The sequence below is a fragment of the Rana temporaria genome, chromosome 2, assembly GCF_905171775.1.
Source record: "Rana temporaria chromosome 2, aRanTem1.1, whole genome shotgun sequence".
Classification (NCBI taxonomy): Eukaryota; Metazoa; Chordata; class Amphibia; order Anura; family Ranidae; genus Rana; species Rana temporaria.
Window position 1 is genome coordinate 94504754 of NC_053490.1, and position 22303 is coordinate 94527056.

The window sequence follows — 22303 nt, forward strand, 5'->3', positions numbered from 1 at the left end:
TGGCGCCGTTATTTCAGGCACTAGAGGCCAAAAACATTTCCAAGATGGATGCCGACATGCAGAAAAACAGCATGTGGGCTACAAGAAAATACACGTGTTTAAAAACCCAGTAACAACACAGCAGAACACAGTCCAACACACAGCACCATAAATGCAATAAAAATGGCAAAAAAAATAGCACCTCACAGCAGCACAGCCCCCAGGTAGTAACGGAACCCCCCCCCCCCCCCCGGCGAACCCCCCACCTCACAGCCGCTACCCAGAACGGGGAAAGAGGGAGAGGAAGGGAGAGAGGACAGAAGGGCGAACCCTCAAATCGACCTCCCCAGGAATACACCAGCCGAACCACCCTGCCGAGGTAAGGGGATACTACTTTCCCATCCTGCGACCACCGGCTGGAGGCATTCCAGACAGACCCAACGTCCGCAGCAGATATGGCATGGCTGTCGGCACGGCACACTGTGACTCAGCCATAGAGACCGGTCATATGTGTGCCCTGTAGCATATAGCTCACCGGCCACCCCTGGAGCAACGGGGCATGTCGTGGACGGCCCAGCGCGTAGCTAAAGGCCGTCACACGCTCGATGGACAAACATGGGGGGACTACAAGGATCAAGATCCAGCCTGTGACCCAGTCGGCAGTTGATTGTAGATCCCAGGATCCAAAAATGCAGGAAGGAAAATAAATAAATAAAATAAATAAAAATCTAAAAAAAAAAAAAAAATCTCCAGAGCACATGGGCTCCAGAAGGGCCATGTCTTCTCCTAACGCTAGGCAGAAAAAAAACTGAGACTGCATGATGCAAGAGAGTGGGATGTACCCGGGGGACCCGCCCCCTGGGAGGTGCTGTACTGAGAGAAGTGTTTTAACACTTGAAGTGCTGTTTTTTTCTGCCTATTCTCTCCTGAAGGGAAGGATATATAACCCTAAGGTCAATGCTGCTGTGTCTGTCCATGAACGGAAGAGAAATATATTTTTGGAAAGGTTGCCTTTGGTCACCTTGCTGTAGAGCGCAGACAGGAAAACTTGGTTTGCACGGACCAGGCAAAGAGCAATAAATTACAGAATTTTGTATATAATTATGCAGCTTTATTTCATAACCAACAAAGGTGCTAGCAAATAAGAGACCAAATATAATCCATATATAACAAACTTCATGATGGAAATACAAACAGTCTAAATAGACATTGAACAAAAAAGTGGATGCAAGTATTTTTTTGCCATCATGAAGACAATATACACAAGGAAAACTGTTTTACAAAGCCAGGGAGACAACTATTGTCTGCAACCTACTGAGAAAATGGATTTCATAGGCCTAAGTTCTTCACAACAGATGGGGAATTTTTATAGGTATCCACAAATATACCATTTACCTTCATCAGGGCTGTTTCCCCAGTCGCTTGCTGTAAATTCACAAAAGCTCCAGCTTCCAGCAGGATGGAAACAGTTGTCAGATAATTCTATGAGGAGCATCAAAAACAAAATTCAATATTCTATACAACATTATGGGTATATTTCGACAGATTTTAGTTTGCTTCAGAATGGTCTCTTAATAAAAGTCTATTGGAATGCAAAAATTAAAAGAATGCTCTGGTAGAGAATTGGTTAACCACTTCCCACCCATGGTACATCATATGACATCTTGAACTTTGAGTGGGGATAGCCGAATGATGCTTGCAGCTACAAGCATCATCCAGATATTTTTCCAGACAGCGATTCCCTGCACCGCAAGAAGAATCCGTTCAGCCACTTGATCGTTCTTTCAGGCGGCGGGAGGTGCTTCTGCCAGCTCGCCCGTGCGATGGGCGAGCTGGAGAACAAACTGGTCGCCGCCAGAATTTGAGCATAGAGATTTCTGGTGACCAAAGGCCGAGACAGTTTTTTTCATCTCAGTCTTTGCAGCCTGAAGGAGAGATTTGGGGTCTTCTAGACCTCAAATCTGTCCATAAAAAGCACCGGTCATGCACTATTCCTATTACAAGGGATTTTGTAGACACAATCAGCAGGATGGAGGCACAACATTTTTTTTTTATTATTGTTAATTTTACTTAATTAAAAAAAAAAAAAAAAAATCTAAAGGGTCAAAATGTCAACATCCCTTGTAATAGGAATATGGCATGACAGGACCTGTTTACAGTGAGATATGGGGTCAATAAGACCCTATATCTCACCTCTAGGCTGGGAAGGCGAGAGAAAAAAAAAAAAAAAAACACACACACACACACACACACACACACACACACACACACACACACACACACACACACACACACACACACGATCCGAAGCGGCACCATTTTTTGAATGCAGAAGCTGGGCGTGACTTCATAGCATCGCACCCGGCCTCCGACGATCATAGAGATTTCGGCGACCGTCTGGGGCCGGCGGATCCTGTCACCGACCGCACAGGTGAGTCGGTAGAAGCACCGGAGGGCGGCGGGACGTCCCCTTTCATTGCCCATAGGAACGATCAAGCAGAACGGCCGCTATGTTTGTTCCTATGGTGTAGGGAATCGCCGACTGAAAATGCCGATATCTGAATGATGCCTGTAGCTGCAGGCATCATTCAGATTATAGCCCCACAAATCCCAGGACGTCATACGACATCCTCTGGGCCTCAAGTGGTTAAGAATACAGCACACATTTAACAAAACATATATAATGTACCAATTTCTCAAAGAAAATTTCAAAATAGAAACGCACATAAAAAACCCTTCTAAATATGTAGCAGCACCATTAACCTCAACAGAATCTGTTCCTTCCCACCTTTTCAGCAGCATGAATCAGCGCAGTGGTTCCATTTTTTTGCCTGGCATTGAGCTTGGCTCCTTTCCTGATCAGAAGACGGAGAATGTCATCCTGTCCAGCAGCTGCAGCCATCATCACCAGAGTCATCCCACTGGAGTCCTGCGGCAGAATGGAAAACAAGGCATTGTTTAAGTGTATGTTACCCGAACATTTCATATTGCCGATATGCGTGTGGTGCCCACGTACTTCTGTTAAAAAGTAACCTGCTCTCTTGCCTGTTGATCCTGCAGTCCCCCCTGCTTTCCCATGTCAAATTGCCCACGCCAGAGCATGGAAGCACATCCAAAGCTTGGTCTTTCTTTTTCGTTCTACTTTGGAGCACAGCTGCCTGCTCTCCAAAAAAAGTTCTGACATGCTCCCCTACACAGCTCTTTACTGGGAAGATCAGTGTACAGCCGTTTGTCGCCTTGCTGCTGACACACCCCCCTGCAGTCTCCCCCAACACCTCTCCAAGCCCCATATGCAGCTGAGAGCAGGTCATGTCATCAATTGGGAGAAAGAAAAAAAACACACAGACTTCTAAACTGAATGGGTTGTTTCACAAAGTAATGGTTCACACATACTTTATGCGACAGGCCACCTGGCACCCAACCTGGGTACCGCGGCCAAGATACAACTTCATACATTCTGGATCCAGGTATTATAGCCGAGAATTATACTTAGAGATGAAAACTCACAAAATCAGAGCCTGGTCATATTATCCTAAACAAGGCAAACTTGAAACGGTAATACCATCACTACAACAGCACATCTAATATTAGCACTGCTAACATTAACCTGATTGAACAGTAATCCAACAGTAACTAATCAACAGCTAGGCCCCTAGACAAGCCTTGATTAGTCAGGGAATGACCACTCATGACAGTTCTGCAACATATCTGGAAGGGGATTGTAAAAAAAAAAAAAAAAAAAAGTCAGTCAACAGCAAAAAGGGACAAATCCTACTGATCAGGTTATGCACCTTGTGCTGATTTTGCAGTGTTTAATTTTGTCAGCATAAAGACTTTAAGACGGTCAATATGTAAAACTGCCTTAAGGCACCCTACTGTTTAGCTTTTGCTTGTAATTTCATGTTCAACCATATTCTCATATGGGTGCATTACCTCCCTCCTCCCAGCTTTCCTGCAGTCAGTTGCATCTATCCAATTTCATGTGACCACTGAGTTCTGATCTTTTCTGCCCAGAATCAAACTTCATGCGCACACCTTTTACAATTAATTGACTAGGGTTTTTTCATAAAAAGGCAAAAAAATAATAACGTAGTTTTCCTGTAAACTTTGATAAAGGAGAAACCAGTATCGTACATAAAACGTCTACAATTGAAGTATGCCCTGTAGTGTTTAAAATATTAAGCTGATCTCCCATTAAACATTCGCAAATCAGAAGAATATGGAAAATTATTTATAAAAACGGTAGCACTTCAGACTATGATAACCAAAAAGTATTACCTCTTGATCCAAGTTGTACTCTTCTTTGGAATTAAGTGCATATTTTACAGTTAAGTAGTCACCATTTTTGACAGCCTCTTTCAATGCACCTGAATAAAAAGACAGAAGAATGTCAAGTTTGATAAAAAATTTATGGCCATTGAAAAAATGGCATCAAAGCAAAACAACTTACTATTAGGGATAGGATCCTTTGGGATTATTTCATCAGCTCCATCAAGATGCCTCTGAAAGTCCTCCAACGTCATCCATTCCAACTGTAAATCCACTGCCATCCCAGCTACTTGGGCCTTGTTCTCTAAAGGAGTTTCAATAAATACAAAAAGGTATCCCAGTTATTATGCCAGACAAGTGTAAACAAAAAAAAAACACACACACACACACACACACACACACACACACACACACACAGCTCTTAAAGTGGTTGTAAAACCCACTTTATGACTTACCTACAGGTAAGCCTATAATAAGGCTTACCTGTAGGTATAAAGAATATCTCCTAAACCTGCACGGTTTAGGAGATATTCCCCTCGCAATGCACCGCTGACGTCAGCGGCGCATGTGCAGGGGGGATCCTCGGCTAAAGGACCGGCAGCCGCCGGACCTTGCCGAATTTAAATCTCCCGCGCGCGGGAGTGACGTCATCGCCGCTCCAGCCAATCACAGCGCTGGAGCGGCGATACCCGGAAGACACGCCGGAGCAAAATGATTTCTCGCTCGGCGTGAACCAGGTAAGTTTTACACACCTCATTCCGAGGTAAGTATTTCATAATGAGCCAATATGCGGTGCATATTAGCTCATTATGACTTTTGCCTTGCAGGAGAAAAAAAAAAAAATTTAAAACGGGTTTACAACCGCTTTAAACACTGTTAAATGATAGCAGTGCAGCCATCAGAACTTCAAATGGTATCAGCCTTTTACAACAGAAGCACAATGAGCAATACACATAATATGCCAACAAGGAACATGCTGATGAGAGGACAGTCTGGGGGGGAGACGAGACATGACCTCTAAATATTACTAAACTGCAGCGGGGGGGGGGGGGGGGGGAATGCCCCCCCCTCCCACCAGGCAAGGCTGTCATTTGTGCATGTGTGAATGACATCTACATACGACTTGTCGAACCTCAGAACTGGGTGCCATGCTAGACAAAATCAGCAGGATGGAGGCACAAAATAGGATTTGTGTACTCACCGTAAAATCAATTTCTCTAAATTCATGGACGGACACAGCATCCTTTGACAGTAGGGTTATGCACCTTCCTTCCAGGAGAGTTTAGGCAGAATTTACAGCACTTAAAGTGTTAATAACCTTTCCTTAGTGCAGCTCCTCCCAGGGGGCGTGGCTCCCCGGGCATAACCCACACCCTGCTCTAGCAGCCTCAGTTCGCAACAAGCAGTACAAACAAAGGAGGGGTGGGTGCTGTGTCCGTCCATGAACTCAGAGAAATGGATTTTACGGCAAGTACAAAAATCCTATTTTCTCTTCCGTTCATGGACGGACACAGCATCATTTGACAGTAGGGACGTCCCCAAGCAGTGTCAAAAAAATTTGAGGGGTGGGAACAACACTACAGCAAACCAAGCTTCACCCCAAACAAAACCGAAGTTACTCAACGGAGGAACTCCAACCTTAAACTGCCGCCTGTAACACCCTGCGGCCGAAGAAGGCATCAGAAGATGCACTCACATCCACCTTGTAAAACTTTGAAAAAGTGTGGACCGACGACCAGGTCGCTGCCTTACACACCTGTAACACAGAGGCTTGATGTCGGAAGCCCAAGAGGCACCGATCACCCTGGTCGAATGCGCCGTGACCCGAAAAAGGAGGCGCCCGCCCCTTCAGGGCATAGGCCTGAAGCACAACCTGTCGTATCCACCTGGAAATGGTGGCCGACGAGACTGCCAGACCGTTTCTGGGACCAGACACCGACACAAACTGTGAGTCCGACTTCCGTAACGGAGCCGTCGCCAATAAGTAAACTCGAAGAGCCCGAACCACATCCAGGGAATGCAAAATGGCCTCCTTCGGGTTCTTCGGCTGAGGACATAAGGATAGAAGAACAATGTCCTCAATGTGAAAGGCCGAAACGACCTTTGGAAGAAAAGAGGGCTGCGGACGCAGCACCGCCTTATCCTGATGGATGACCAAGTAGGGGGCCTTGCAGGACAAGGCCGAAAGTTCAGACACCCGTCTGATTGAGGTAATAGCCACCAGAAAAAATACCTTTTGTGACAGTCAACAAAGGGATCTTCCGAATGTCCTCAAAAGAAAGCTCGCTGAAGCCCCGAGAGGACCAAATTCAAGTCCCATGTGGGCAGTGGAGGGCGCACCGGAGGAGCCACATAGCGGACCCCCTGCACAAATGTGCGTATCAAGGAGTGCGCTGCCAAGGGATGCTGAAAGTAAACAGCCAGAGCAGATATCTGGCTCTTGACCGTGCTCAAGGCGAGAGCCTGATCCACTCCCCGCTGTAAAAACAGCAGAATCCGGGACACCACGTATGTACGAGGGTGCCACTTCATCTCCTCACACATAGAGATGTAGGCTTTCCACGTACAATGGTAAATCTTTCGTGAAGTAGACTTCCGTTCGCGCAGCATGGTAGAAATCACCGAGCCCAACAGGCCTCTGTCCTTCAGTACCTGGCTCTCAACAGCCACGCCGTTAAAGCCAGCGACTGTAAAGCAGGATGGAAGATCGGACCCTGCGACAGAAGATCTTCTCTCAGGGGTAGACGCCAGGGGGCGTCTGCCACCAGACGCACCAGGTCCGCGTAGCAGGAGCAGCACGGCAAATCTGGTGCGATCAGGATTGTTGGAATCCCTTCGGCTTCCACCCTGCGCAGCAGGCGAGGAAGAAGCTTCAGAGGAGGGAAGGCGTAAATCAGGCGATAGTGACCCCAAGGAGCCAACGCGTCTGACCAAGGGTCTCTTGACCTGGCCACGAATCGTGGCACCTTCCGGTTGAGGCGGGACGCTAGAAGGTCCACGTCTGAAGTGCCCCATTTTCAGCACAGACCCTGAAACACCTCCGGGTGGAGAGACCACTCCCCTTGATCCAGAGTTGTGCAACCTAGGAAGTCGGATTGCCAATTCTGAACTCCCGGAATGTACACGGCCGACAGAGCCGGAACGGACCTTTCGGCCCACCGAAAGATTTGTGTGACCTCCGTCGCTGCAGCTGAGCTCCTTGTGCCTCCCCGATGATTGACGTAGGCCACGGCCGTGGCGTTGTCGGACTGGATCCTGACCGGTGGGCCCTGCAGCTCCAGGGACCACCTGGCAAGGCACAGCTTGATTGCTCGGAGCTCCAGAATATTGATCGGCAGGCGGGACTCCTGAGTCCAGCGCCCCTGGGCTGACTGAGTGCCCCAAACGCCCCCCCAGCCGGAGAGGCTGGCATCCGTCGTGACCACTGTCCAGCGGCACGGCAGAAAAGACTTCCCGGTCCGAAGCACCGGAGACGTCCGCTACCACACCAGGGAAGACTTGACCAGATGGCTCAACTGAACCTGGTAATCCAGAGAAGACGGGAGCTTGTCCCAACGCGACAGAATCTCCTTCTGTAGTTCCCTAGTGTGGAATTGGGCATACGGGACCGCCTCGAAGGAGGCCACCATCAGACCCAGAACTCTCATGCAGAAGCGAAGAGACGACCACTTCTGGGTCGACAACTGCCTCACCGCAGATTGCAGGGTCTTTAGTTTCTCCGCCGGGAGGAACACTCTCGCCTCCGCCTCCAGGACTAGTCCCAGGTATTCCAGTCTCTAGGACGGAACCGAACTCTTGGAGAGTGACACGTGATAGACAGGTCGTCCTCTAACTCTGAGCCTGAGGAAGCTCTCAGGAGACGGTCGTCCAGATATCCCACGATAGCGATCCCTCCCTGCCTTAGCAGGGCTAGTATCGGGGGGCGAGCACCTTGGTGAAAACCTGCGGTGCCGAGGCCAAGCCGAGCAGGAGGGCCACAACTTGAAAGTGATCCTCTCCAATCGCAAAGCGCAGAAACCTCTGGTGCTTTGTGCATATGGGAACATGTAGGTATGCGTCCATGATATCCAAGGACGCCATGAAGTCCCCCTGATGGAGTGCCGCTATCACCGAGCGGATCGACTCCATCCTGAATTTTTGTACCTTGACAAAGCAATTGAGGGCCTTGAGGTCCAGGATAGGACGGACCCCGTCCTTCTTGGGGACCACGAACAGATTGAGTAAAACCCCTGAAACCGTTCCTGCGAGGGAACCGGCACGATCACCCCCCTGTCCAGTAGATCCTGGACAGCCCCCGACAGGGCCTGCCGGCGAACCGGAGGAAGTTGGAGGTTGGAAGGAAAAAATCTGTTTGGGGGACAAGAGAGAAACTCTATCTTATACCCCGAGGCAACCACTTCGCAAACCCAGCGGTCGGACAGGAGAGACCTCCACCGATCCGCGAAGCCAGCCCCCCACCCGAGACCCAGGCGGGGGCAGACCTTCATGCGGAAGCAGGCTTGTTGGGCTTGCGGTACCAGGTGCGCTTCTGTCCCGCAGGGGTGGCCTTAGCACCTTGCGGACTCTTTCCCGCCGCGCCGGGCGCACGGAAAAAAAACGCTTTGGGGTAGTAAAGGAGGGTCCTTGCTTGCGGCGAGGCTCCTTACCCTTCCCAGACTGTGGGAGCAGGGTGCTCTTACCACCCGTGGCATCCTTAATGATGTCATCCAGGGATGCCCCAAAAAGCCATTCACCCTTAAAGGGCAAATCCACTAAAGCCTTCTTAGAGGACTGGTCTGCCGACCAGCATTTTAGCCACACAAGGCGGCGCAATACCACCGCATAGACGGAAGCTCTGGAAAGCAAGGAGATTGTGTCCATGGCCGACTCACAGACAAACTTTAGACCCTGAACCAATTGTTCAGCCAGGTCCTTACAGTCCTCGGACGCGTCCCGTTCCTCCAGCTCCTGCAGCAGGAGCTTTGCCCTTTCAGTCAGAGTCTGTGACACCAGGGTCCCGGCCAGAACCGGCCTCACCGCCGAAACCAGAACAGTGAATAGGGAGCGGGCCACAGCCTCCACTCTCTTATCAGCAGTTTCCTTAAATGCAGTAAAACTTTTTGCGGCGTATCCCATTCCTTGTACAACATACTGTCCAACTAAGGAACACAAGGAAACACTTTAGCGGTGCGTGGCGGTTTGCAGAACCCAAAAGGGACTGGCACGTCAGGTGCCTCCGCCACATCCTCAAGTTTCAGAGTATCACGTACCGCAGAAATAAGAGCTCCAACAAATTCCTTGTCAGCAACTGACCCTGAAGCAAAGTCATCCTCACTCTCCGCGTGGGTTAAACCCGCAGTCTCTGACACTACAGAACCAGAGGCAGCAATGGCATGGTCCGACTCTGCGTCAGAGACATCCCCAGAAGCAAGCTCAGGGAGGGGGCGCTTTTTGACCCCCGTCTGGGCACTAGCCGCTTCAAACCTGGCGAGAAAAGACTCCAGGACAGCCGACATTGCCTCAACAGATGTGGCAGGGGAGGGGCGTCAAGGGTTAACTCAGGCATTGCTGGGGAAGAAGTACCTGTTCAGGCTCCATAATGCCCCAGCGCTGTGTCACCCTCACTGCAAGGCAGAAAAAAAAAAAAAAAACCACTGGACACCTTCTGGCTGCTACTACAGAGTATGGGGGCCCCCAGGGAACTCCCCACCCCTCCCGGTGCAGCATGGTCGGAGAGAGCATGTCTTTGCCGAGAAGCCGGCAGCGCTGCGTCTGTCCCCACAGGCAGATTCACGGTCTTTTTTGCAGCGCTAAAACGGCCACACAAGGCCAAACGAATTTCAAGATGGCCGCCGATTGTGTAAAAAACAGCCTAGGACCACAAGAAAATGGCCGCCGAGCTATATAAAGCGTGACTCCGGCAAAATGGCGGCCGTTGCGCATTTAAAAAGACAGTGACACCGCAAAAACAGCACAGCACAAAATTCACATTCCAGCACACAAAAAGGCCCTGTAGTGAACACACAGCCCCCTGCAGTGAACACACACAACCCCCGCTACGCACACAGGTCCAGGTGATAGGAGACCCCAGAAAAAAAAACTCACAGCCATCACCCAAATAGGAAAGGAGGGAGAGGAAATAAGGGAAAGAGAAAGCGGGGCAAGCCCACGGTCGACCTCCCAGGGGAAAAATTCCAGCCATACCCTCTTACCTGAGCAAGGGACCACTACTTACCCGTCCTGCGACCACCGGCTGGAGGTATCCCAGACAGAACCAACGTCCGCTAAACGGCATGGCTGTCGGCCAGACACACTGTGACAAAGCCATAAAAGACCGGTCATATGTGTGCCCTAGAACAAGATGTTCCCCGGCCGCCCCTGGAGCAACGGGGCCTGTCGTGGACGTCCCAAAGCTGAGCTGAGGGCCGGCACACGCTCGATGGCCGAACATGGGGGGGGGACTACAAGAGTCAAGACCCAGCCTGTCACCCAGTCGGCTGTTGATAGAAGAATCACAGGATTCAAAAATGCAGGAACAAAAATAATAAAAAGCAAAAAAATAAATAAAAAATTGCAAGAAAAAAAATCTCCAGAGTACAGGACTCCAGAGTGCCTGACCTCACCTGTCGTTCGGCAGAGAAAAACTGGCTGCTAGAGCAGGGTGTGGGTTATACCCCGGGGGGGGGGGGGGGCCACGCCCCCTGGGAGGAGCTGCACTGAGGAATGTGTTGTTAACATTTAAAGTGCTTTTTTTCTGCCTAAACTCTCCTAAAGGAAGCGGATATAACCCTAAGGTCAAAGGCTGCTGTGTCCGTCCATGAACGGAAGAGAAATAGGGCTTATGCCATCTAGCCTTTCATTTACTTTATACTAGAATCATTTCAGGAAGTGTTGGAATATACAGGCTGAACATGACTACATCTCCGACACCACTGCTCTCAGCTAGAGCCACAGCATTTAGTTAGCTGGATTTGTTTCAAAAAATGCTTCCCGTTGTTTCTTAAAGTCTGCCTGCTTTGTATTTTTTTTTTTGCCATTATTTAAACGTGGCTATAAGGGCTTTTTTTTTCTTCCTTAAAATAGAAACATGTTATGTTATACTTACCTTCTCTGTGCAATTAACTGCAATTGCTATGGGAACAGACATGTAAGCTCTCTTAAGCCAGACTATGGTTCAACCAAACACACAGCATGGCTCAGCAGCACCGCCCTGCTCTCAGGATTTGATTGACAGTAGCAGGAGCCAATGGCTCCTGCTGCTGCCTCCATCTTGTGAATGCAGGGAGAGATCAAAGCACAGTATGGAGTGAGGACTACTACTGGGTAAAAAAGGCCTTTGCTATTGAACCACCATTTTGGCAATGTAATAGCATAGATAGGGAGTATACTTTAACACACTTTTGCATGCTGCAATCATCCTACAAAGACTGCAGTGATGACAGGATGTCCAAATGAAGCACATACCAGAGTTTTCCTGCAAGCGATACACTGTGTCCATAACCTCTTGATCCCCTTCAGAAGCTCCATATGTCCATGAATCGGTCTCTTCTTGCGTAGATCTTCTCTCTTTAAAGGCTGGCTTTATTTCTTTTGGTTTGTATTCTTCTAAAGGTCGAACATCAAAAAACTCTTGTTCCTTTCTAATGCTGTCCATACATTCTGCTCGATCTTCAGCAGAAACGGAGAAGGCGTCATGCACATGTTTCTGTTCCTTGAGAGCTGCCATAATTTAAAGAAATACAAATTTATAGCACAGAGATTGTGATGTTACACTAAATAAATTCACTCAAGTACATGGATATATGAAGGGCATGAGAGGGATTTTCAATATAAACCTGGCTCAATGGCGGGTGTAACGAGAAACCACACCAGTCATACTTGGCTATTTGGGTAGGCACCAAGCTTGAATAAGCAGAGATATACAGTATCTCACAAAAGTGAGTACACCCTTCACGTTTTTGTAAATATTATATCCTTTAATGTGACAACACTGAAGAAATTACACTTTGCTACAATGTAAAGTAGTGAGTGTACAGCTTGTATAACAGTGTAAATTTGCTGTCCCCCTCAAAATAACTCACACAGCCATTAATGTCTAAACCACTTTCAACAAAAGTGAGTACACCCCTAAATGAAAATGTTCAAATTGGGCCCAATTAGCCATTTTCCCTCCCCGGTGTCATGTGACTCGTTAGCGTTACAAGGTCTCAGGTGTGAATGGGGAGCAGGTGTGTTAAATTTGGCGTTGGCGCTCTCACTCTCTCATACTGGTCACATAGCACCTCATGGCAAAGAACGCTCCGAGGATCTAAAAAAATAAGAATTGTTGCTCCACATAAAAATGGCCTAGGCTATAAGAATATTGCCAAGACCCTAAAACTGAGCTGCAGCACAGTGGCCAAGACCATACAGCAGCTTAACAGGACAGGTTCCACTCAGAACAGGCCTCGCCATGGTCAACCAAAGAAGTTGAATGCACATGCTCAGTGTCATATCCAGAGGTTGTTATTGGGAAATAGTCATCATAGGCAGAGGTTGACGGGTGGTTGGGGGGGTCAGCCTGTCAGTGCTCATACTATACGCCGCACACTGCATCAAATTGGTCTGCACCGCTGTCGTCCCAGAAGGAAGCGTCTTCTAAAGATGATGCACAAGAAAGCCCACAATTTGCTGAAGACAAGCAGACTAAGAACATGGATTACGGGAAGCCGGTGAGACTAAAAGAAACTTATTTAGTTCAGATGGTGTCAAGCGTGTGTGGCAGCAACCAGGTTAGGAGTACAAAGACAAGTGTGTCTTGCCTACAGTCAAGCGTGGTGGTGGGAGTGTCAGTGTAGGGGCTGCATGAGTGATGCCAGCACTGGGGAGATACCGTTCATTGAGGGAACCATGAATGCCAACATGTACGGTGACATACTGAAGCAGAGCATGATCCCCCCCTCCATTCAGGGACTGGGCCACTGGGCAGTATTCATACACAACGATCACAAACACCCCTCCAAGATGACCAATGCCTTGCTAAAGAAGCTGAGGGTAAATGTAATGACTGGCCAGGCATGTCTCTAGACCTAAACCCTATTGAGCATATGTGGGGCATCCTCAAACCGAAGGTGGAGGAGCGCAAGATCTAACATCCACCAGCTCCGTGATGTTGTCATGGAGGAGTGGAAGAGGACTCCAGTGGCAACCTGTGAAACTCTGGTGAACTCCATGCTCAAGAGGGTTAAGGCAGTGCTGAAAAATAATGGTGGCCACACAAAATATTGACACTTTGGGCCCAATTTGGACATTTTCACTTATTGGTGTACTCACTTTTGTTGCCAGCGGCTGTGTCGACTTATTAGCAAATTTACACTGTTATACAAGCTGTACACTCACTACTTTACATTGTAGCAAATTGTCATTTCTTCAGTGCTGTCACATGAAAAAGGTATAATAAAATATTTACAAAAATATGAGGGGTGTACTCACTTTTGTGAGATACTGTAAGGCTGCTACATACATGTGATTAGCATATTAAAGTTATTATTTTAAACTAGGACCTTGGCATTGCTTGTGGGGGGGGGGGGGGGGGGAAATAAATGGATTTACCACTAAAAATCAATTTCTTTGGATTAAATCACGGGACACAGATAACACTTCATATTACAATACCACATTAAAGTGGATGTAAACCGTGCAGGTTTAGGAGATATTTCTTGCACCTACAGGTAAGCCTTAATCTTACCTGTAGGTGCAAGATGTGTGGTTGGGTTTACAACCACTTTAAAGCCTCTCAAAATCTGCAGGTGCTTTAAGCGAGTTTTGTCATAGACTTATATGGAGGCTTTGACGCAACACTAAAGCGACATGGGGTATAATTTTTTAAGCAAAGTCAAAAGAAAAGCGAAGCAAAAGCAAGGTGCAAACAGAACTGTAGGCTAACCATTTTATTTAGTGACAGGGGCCTTGACTGGTGTCCAGAGAGCTTTATAAAAAAAAAGCGTGCCTGAAGCCATGTTTTGAAGCAAGTGTAGAGAGGCAGCGGGGGACAGATGCAGCATGTTTTAGTATTTGAAATGTTCGAGTCTATGTGGAAAAAAAGTGTGGACGGGCAGTAGAATAAGTCACAACATACAAAAAAGGTTTAGATTTTTATTTAGAACAGTCTTTTGAGTACAGTAGTAATTAGGGTTGTCCCGATACCGATACTAGTATCGGTATCGGGACCGATTCCGAGTATTTGCGGGAGTACTCGTACTCCTGCAAATACCCCCGATACCGAAATAGAATACTTGCCGCCGTTACGCCGTATCCGCGCTGCCGCCGACTGTTTAACACGCGCAGGGAGTGTAATGATTGGCGCAGCGTACAGACACTCCCCCTTGCTCGGGTGAACTGTCCGTACGCAGCGCGGCACCAATCATTACACTACCCGCGCGTGTTAAACAGTCGGCGGCAGCAGCGGATGCAGGTAAGAAGACGGTGGCTGGATAATGGGGGGGGAAGACAGTGGCTGGATAATGGGGGGAAGACAGTGGCTGGATAATGGGGGGGGGGGGAAGACAGTGGCTGGATAATGGGGGGGGGGGAAGACAGTGGCTGGATAATGGGGGGGGGGGAAGACAGTGGCTGGATAATGGGGGGGGGGGAAGACAGTGGCTGGATAATGGGGGGGGGGAAGACAGTGGCTGGATAATGGGGGGAAGACAGTGGCTGGATAATGGGGGGGGGGGAAGACAGTGGCTGGATAATGGGGGGGGGGGGGAAGACAGTGGCTGGATAATGGGGGGGGGGGGGGAAGACAGGGGCTGGATAAGGGGGGGAAGACAGTGGCTGGATAATGGGGGGAAGACAGTGGCTGGATAATGGGGGGAAGACAGTGGCTGGATAATGGGGGGAAGACAGTGGCTGGATAATGGGGGGAAGACAGTGGCTGGATAATGGGGGGAAGACAGTGGCTGGATAATGGGGGGAAGACAGTGGCTGGATAATGGGGGAAGACAGTGGCTGGATAATGGGGGGAAGACAGTGGCTGGATAATGGGGGGAAGACAGTGGCTGGATAATGGGGGGAAGACAGTGGCTGGATAATGGGGGGAAGACAGTGGCTGGATAATGGGGGGAAGACAGTGGCTGGATAATGGGGGGAAGACAGTGGCTGGATAATGGGGGGAAGACAGTGGCTGGATAATGGGGGGAAGACAGTGGCTGGATAATGGGGGGAAGACAGTGGCTGGATAATGGGGGGAAGACAGTGGCTGGATAATGGGGGGAAGACAGTGGCTGGATAATGGGGGGAAGACAGTGGCTGGATAATGGGGGGAAGACAGTGGCTGGATAATGGGGGGAAGACAGTGGCTGGATAATGGGGGGAAGACAGTGGCTGGATAATGGGGGGAAGACAGTGGCTGGATAATGGGGGGAAGACAGTGGCTGGATAATGGGGGGAAGACAGTGGCTGGATAATGGGGGGAAGACAGTGGCTGGATAATGGGGGGAAGACAGTGGCTGGATAATGGGGGGAAGACAGTGGCTGGATAATGGGGGGAAGACAGTGGCTGGATAATGGGGGGAAGACAGTGGCTGGATAATGGGGGGGAAGACAGTGGCTGGATAATGGGGGGAAGACAGTGGCTGGATAATGGGGGGAAGACAGTGGCTGGATAATGGGGGGAAGACAGTGGCTGGATAATGGGGGGAAGACAGTGGCTGGATAATGGGGGGAAGACAGTGGCTGGATAATGGGGGGAAGACAGTGGCTGGATAATGGGGGGAAGACAGTGGCTGGATAATGGGGGGAAGACAGTGGCTGGATAATGGGGGGAAGACAGTGGCTGGATAATGGGGGGAAGACAGTGGCTGGATAATGGGGGGAAGACAGTGGCTGGATAATGGGGGGAAGACAGTGGCTGGATAATGGGGGGAAGACAGTGGCTGGATAATGGGGGGAAGACAGTGGCTGGATAATGGGGGGAAGACAGTGGCTGGATAATGGGGGGAAGACAGTGGCTGGATAATGGGGGGAAGACAGTGGCTGGATAATGGGGGGAAGACAGTGGCTGGATAATGGGGGGAAGACAGTGGCTGGATAATGGGGGGAAGACAGTGGCTGGATAATGGGGGGAAGACAGTGGCTGGATAATGGGGGGAAGACAGTGGCTGGATAATGGGGGGAAGACAGTGGCTGGATAATGGGGGGAAGACAGTGGCTGGATAATGGGGGGAAGACAGTGGCTGGATAATGGGGGGAAGACAGTGGCTGGATAATGGGGGGAAGACAGTGGCTGGATAATGGGGGGAAGACAGTGGCTGGATAATGGGGGGGAAGACAGTGGCTGGATAATGGGGGGAAGACAGTGGCTGGATAATGGGGGGAAGACAGTGGCTGGATAATGGGGGGAAGACAGTGGCTGGATAATGGGGGGAAGACAGTGGCTGGATAATGGGGGGAAGACAGTGGCTGGATAATGGGGGGGAGACAGTGGCTGGATAATGGGGGGAAGACAGTGGCTGGATAATGGGGGGAAGACAGTGGCTGGATAATGGGGGGAAGACAGTGGCTGGATAATGGGGGGAAGACAGTGGCTGGATAATGGGGGGAAGACAGTGGCTGGATAATGGGGGGAAGACAGTGGCTGGATAATGGGGGGAAGACAGTGGCTGGATAATGGGGGGAAGACAGTGGCTGGATAATGGGGGGGAAGACAGTGGCTGGATAATGGGGGGAAGACAGTGGCTGGATAATGGGGGGAAGACAGTGGCTGGATAATGGGGGGAAGACAGTGGCTGGATAATGGGGGGAAGACAGTGGCTGGATAATGGGGGGAAGACAGTGGCTGGATAATGGGGGAAGACAGTGGCTGGATAATGGGGGGAAGACAGTGGCTGGATAATGGGGGGAAGACAGTGGCTGGATAATGGGGGGAAGACAGTGGCTGGATAATGGGGGGAAGACAGTGGCTGGATAATGGGGGGAAGACAGTGGCTGGATAATGGGGGGAAGACAGTGGCTGGATAATGGGGGGAAGACAGTGGCTGGATAATGGGGGGAAGACAGTGGCTGGATAATGGGGGGAAGACAGTGGCTGGATAATGGGGGGAAGACAGTGGCTGGATAATGGGGGGAAGACAGTGGCTGGATAATGGGGGGAAGACAGTGGCTGGATAATGGGGGGAAGACAGTGGCTGGATAATGGGGGGAAGACAGTGGCTGGATAATGGGGGGAAGACAGTGGCTGGATAATGGGGGGAAGACAGTGGCTGGATAATGGGGGGGAAGACAGTGGCTGGATAATGGGGGGAAGACAGTGGCTGGATAATGGGGGGAAGACAGTGGCTGGATAATGGGGGGGAAGACAGTGGCTGGATAATGGGGGGGAAGACAGTGGCTGGATAATGGGGGGGAAGACAGTGGCTGGATAATGGGGGGGAGACAGTGGCTGGATAATGGGGGGGGAGACAGTGGCTGGATAATGGGGGGGAGACAGTGGCTGGATAATGGGGGGGAGACAGTGGCTGGATAATGGGGGGAGACAGTGGCTGGATAATGGGGGGGAAGACAGTGGCTGGATAATGGGGGGGAAGACAGTGGCTGGATAATGGGGGGAGACAATGGTTGCATATGGGGGGAGACAATGGCTGGATATGGGGGACATGGCTGCATATGGGGGGAGACAGTGGCTGGATAATGGGGGGAGACAATGGTTGCATATGGGGGGAGACAATGGCTGCATCTGTGGGGGGACATGGCGGCATATGGAGACACATTTAAAAAAAAGTATCGGTATTCGGTATCGGCGACTACTAAAAAAAAAAGTATCGGTACTTGTACTCAGTCCTAAAAAAGTGGTATCGGGACAACCCTAGTAGTAATTGAGCCAAGGTTTTTGATTGATGCTGTATCCACCTAGGTTTTTATTTTTTTCTCAAACCCCATACTACTTTTAAAACCATCTCTGCCTCTACAAATTCCTTTAGACTTCAAAGTAACAAAGAGAAAATCCACCACCAGGGCAAAATATGAGGCTTTACTTCCAGTTTGACACAACTCAGAGGGCCCATTAACATCTGAGTGTTCTGTTGCCTGAAGCTCCAAAATAAGTACACCATTTTTTTAAGGCAGATTAGTTTTTTTCTGCTTTTTACAATTAATGATCTTTCCACCTGTACAAAACCGCTGTAAAAACGCTTGGGGACGCTCTGACTCCAAATGAATGCACAAAACCCCTTTTTTACAGCTTCCTGGGGTTAAAGCAACAAAACAGATATCACTAAATCATATAGATTGTTGATGAGTGTACAATCCTTCAACTAAAATGTTCAGTTCGCCCTATCACAACGCTGTTTATAGCAACACTTTAAAGCGGAGTTCCACTCGTTTTTCAGTTTATTAAAAGTCAGCAGCTACAAAAAGTGTAGCTGCTGACTTAAGTCACTCACCTGTCCCACGATCCAACAAAGCGGCCGGCGCCTTGCTCTTCTCCCCCTCCTCTCTGCCGTTTATGTGGGCTCCCAGCTGTGACAGCTTGCAGCTGGGCATGCACTGCGCTCTTCTAGTGGCTAGGCAATCTTCTGGTACCTGTCACATGTCCCAGAAGACTGCAGAGAGGGAGGGGCCACCTAAGGGGAGAGTATTCGTCACCTAGGCATGTAAGGGGCTGAGGAGTGCTTAAAGCGGAAGTCCACCTTTGGGTGGAACTCCGCTTTAAGGCTACGGTTGTGATGGTACAACCAACACAGGAATTTATTAGAACAGACTATATTTTAGTCCAATGTGGATAATCCTTATGGACCCTGACCTACCTTTCAGTGGTTTACCCTTACTAATAAAGCCATCTTGCATGGCTGTGGGCTGTTAACTGCTAAGAGCATGAAAAATTGTGTATTTCACCATTGGCAACTGTACTCTATATCCATACGGAGACAAATGCTGCTGTGTGTGTGTGTAATTTTTCAACAAGAATCAAGCCATTTAACTGGAGGCCAGCATCTCTCTACTGAAGGCTGCCACACATGTTGGCTTTTGTTCCAGTCTATTAAGTGCACCATCAAGAAATGTCGTCTTTGATCAGCCCAACAACTAGACAGTCTTGATGCTTAGGCCGTTTGCTAGGTCAGGCTAACAGAAGCATTGTTACATGGCTTTGTTCATGTAGCTCCAAATGCAAAAATGGAAACTATATTCCAGCATCTGCTCACAGCTTCTATTTCATATATTTATCTTCTTATACAGTGTTGAAAAGTAACAAAGTTACATACTCTTTAGCACTTTTATCTCCTTCTTTGCTTCTTTCTCAGACTCATGCTTTTTCTTGGGCTTTTCCTTGACCAATTCAGCTTTCTTGGTTTCCTTATTCTAGTGGCAAAAAAATAAAGTTAAAGAGTTCAACTTTGAATAGACACAATTGGACTGGTCAATTAGGTTAACAAGACAGAAGGAAAAAAAAATGAAAACACAACACATCAGAAATAATTGTTAAAACACTTCAGAATACCGTATATAACATGGGTCTTCAAAACTACAGTCCTCCAGTTGTTTAGGAACTACAATTCCCATCATGCCTAGTCATGTCTGTGAATGTCAGTGTGTTACAATGCCTCATGGGATGTGCAGTTCTACAACAGCTGGAGGGCCGTAGTTTGACGATCCCTGGTATATAAATGTTTCGCTCACTTCAACCCCATTCCTGTGGAAAAAAAATGTTACAACACTTAAGGTTTTATGAAATTGTGAAAGGTTTTTAGTCATTAATAGCCAGTGACAGTTAATCAAAATCATTAGGACTTGGTTGCTTATTCTCAAAAAAATTGTCATGGTTCATCCAAGCATGAGCTATGAAGCATTCCATGAGGGGATAACATTTTGGGGAAATACCTTTCATTGACTGAACTGCAGATACCACTCTCGGGAAACGATGAATTGTTTCTAAAATTAAGCAGCTAGTCCAGTCAAAATGTATGGGCTACTACCAAAATATTTTAGAAACCTAGTGCCCCCCCCCCCCCCCCCCCCCCCCTCTACATGTACAGTTTGCAAACATATGTGCAAGACTTAGCAGTAACTCAATTCCTATGAGTCTTCAAGAACAGCACCTAACAGCATGACTCCACCCCCCAACAAACCATTTTGGTGGAGTTCCTAATTGCATTCTGTGTTATACTGCTGAACATCTGGGGGGTTATTTAAAACGTGTATATGGAGGTGTATGGAACAACCAGCAAGTGCAAATGTCAGTTGTAATCATATTTAAACAGTAATGTAAAAGGCTGCATTCACACCACCGATTACCGGCCGATCCTGTGTCTCCGTGCGCCCCCACCTCCCCTGACGCTCGATCGCGGCGGGCCCGCGCCGGCCATTGAGGCCGCAGCTTTGCGACCTTCTGCAGGACTAAGCTTCCTTCTGTGAAGGCCGCATAGCCGCGGCCTCAATTACCGGCAGGGGCGCACAGAGACAGGATCCTGTGTCTCCGTGCGCCCCCACCGCGCAAATGCGGCGGGCCCGTGCCGGCCCGTAATTGAGGCCGCGGCTTTGCGGCCTTCTGCAGGTCTAAGCTTCCCCCGGGCGCCAGGTCACAATTTCTTGTGACAATTGCGACCGGGCGCCCGGATTTTGTCGAGCCCTGCCCGATTGCATACAAATTGAAAGTGTTTAGGAAAATTGTAGAACGTATGGCCAGCATTACTTGCAAGTCTAACTTAAATTTTTCCAGGTTGTCCATCCAGGAGAGCACCTGACAGGATAAGCAATTAGGGAGGGACAACAGCCTTCTCCCAAAGGACTGGTCTTGAGTAGAAAGAAGATCAAGTCAATGAATGCAAAGCAATTTGACCACATAGCTGTTCAGCAAACCTGGCCCCGAAGGGCACAATAAGTAGACAAAGCACAAGCAGAATGAGCCATAAGAGAAAAAGGGGCTTACTGAGCCCTCATGTTTCAGTAAGCTTCTTGGGATAGCTTGCTTATTCTAACAAGAGATTGCATTTTTGGATATTTGATTGCATTTCCTTTTGCCATCATGAAAGATAAAGGACTTGTAGCTTTGGTGTGTTCAAGGCGCCACACAATTTCTAACATCTTAAACTGGTGAAAATTTTACAAAACTTTAGGCAAGAACCCTGGATAGTAAGAACTATCCTGTTGGCAAAAACTAGAAAAAAAAAAAAAGGTTCCTGATTAATAGAGCTTGGTTTTCACAGATGCACCTAGCTGAAGTAACAGCCACCAGAAGGGCAGCTTTGATTGAAAATGTTTACCAAGTGCCCAAGTTCAAAAGGAATTTTGACCAGCTCCATGCAGGACCAAGGAGAGATCACTTTTTTTTTTTTTAAAGCCAGCAGCTTGCGGCTTCACTGCCGGTTCCATACTGCGCATGTGCGAGAAGCGCAGCGCACCGTCACTGGTCCCCGCTCTCTCCTGGGGCGGACGTGACTCCAACGGGTCAATACCCGGAAGTGGTGCAAATACCTGTTTTATACAGGTATCTGCACACCCCTCCCCCTGAAAGGTGCCAAATGTGACACAGGAGGAGGGGGGGGGTTCCGAAAAGCGGAAGTTTAATTTTGGGGTGGAACTCCGCTTTAAGAAAGGAAGGCTTTTACTGAAATGGGTGTGGATTTTTAAAAGGCTTGAAAGAGTCTTAATTAACCACTTCGTTACCGGGCCTATTTTGGCACGGTTCTCCTTTATGTAAAAATCACAATTTTTTTGCTAGAAAATTAATCAGAACCCCCAAACATTATATATTTTTTTTAGCAGACACCCTAGGGAATAAAATGGCGGTCATTGCAACTTTTTTTCTCGCACGGTATTTGCGCAATAATTTTTCAAACGCATTTTTTTTAGGGAAAAAAACAGTTTCATGAATTAAAAAATAACAAAACAGTAAAGTTTGCCCAATTTTTTTGTATAATGTGAAAGACGATGTTACGCCGAGTAAATAGATACCTAACATGTCACGCTTTAAAATTGCGCACACTCATGGAATGGCGCCAAACTTCGGTACTTAAAAATCTCCATAGGCGATGCTTTAAATTTTTTTACAGGTTACTATTTTTGAGATACAGAGTAGCTCTAGTGATAGAATTGTTGCACA

General features: G+C 48.5%; 1 protein-coding gene across 1 annotated transcript in view; it reads right to left on the reverse strand.

The window, feature by feature from the left end:
- MPHOSPH8 (M-phase phosphoprotein 8) overlaps nt 1-22303 on the reverse strand; it is a 57231-nt gene that overhangs the window by 14808 nt on the left and 20120 nt on the right. The window contains exons 4-9 of the mRNA XM_040340550.1: nt 19467-19563; nt 11692-11946; nt 4430-4552; nt 4258-4346; nt 2768-2908; nt 1375-1461 (exon numbers count right to left, since the gene is read on the reverse strand). Coding sequence (XP_040196484.1) covers nt 1375-1461; nt 2768-2908; nt 4258-4346; nt 4430-4552; nt 11692-11946; nt 19467-19563 — 792 coding nt within the window. The remainder of the gene's footprint in view (nt 1-1374; nt 1462-2767; nt 2909-4257; nt 4347-4429; nt 4553-11691; nt 11947-19466; nt 19564-22303) is intronic.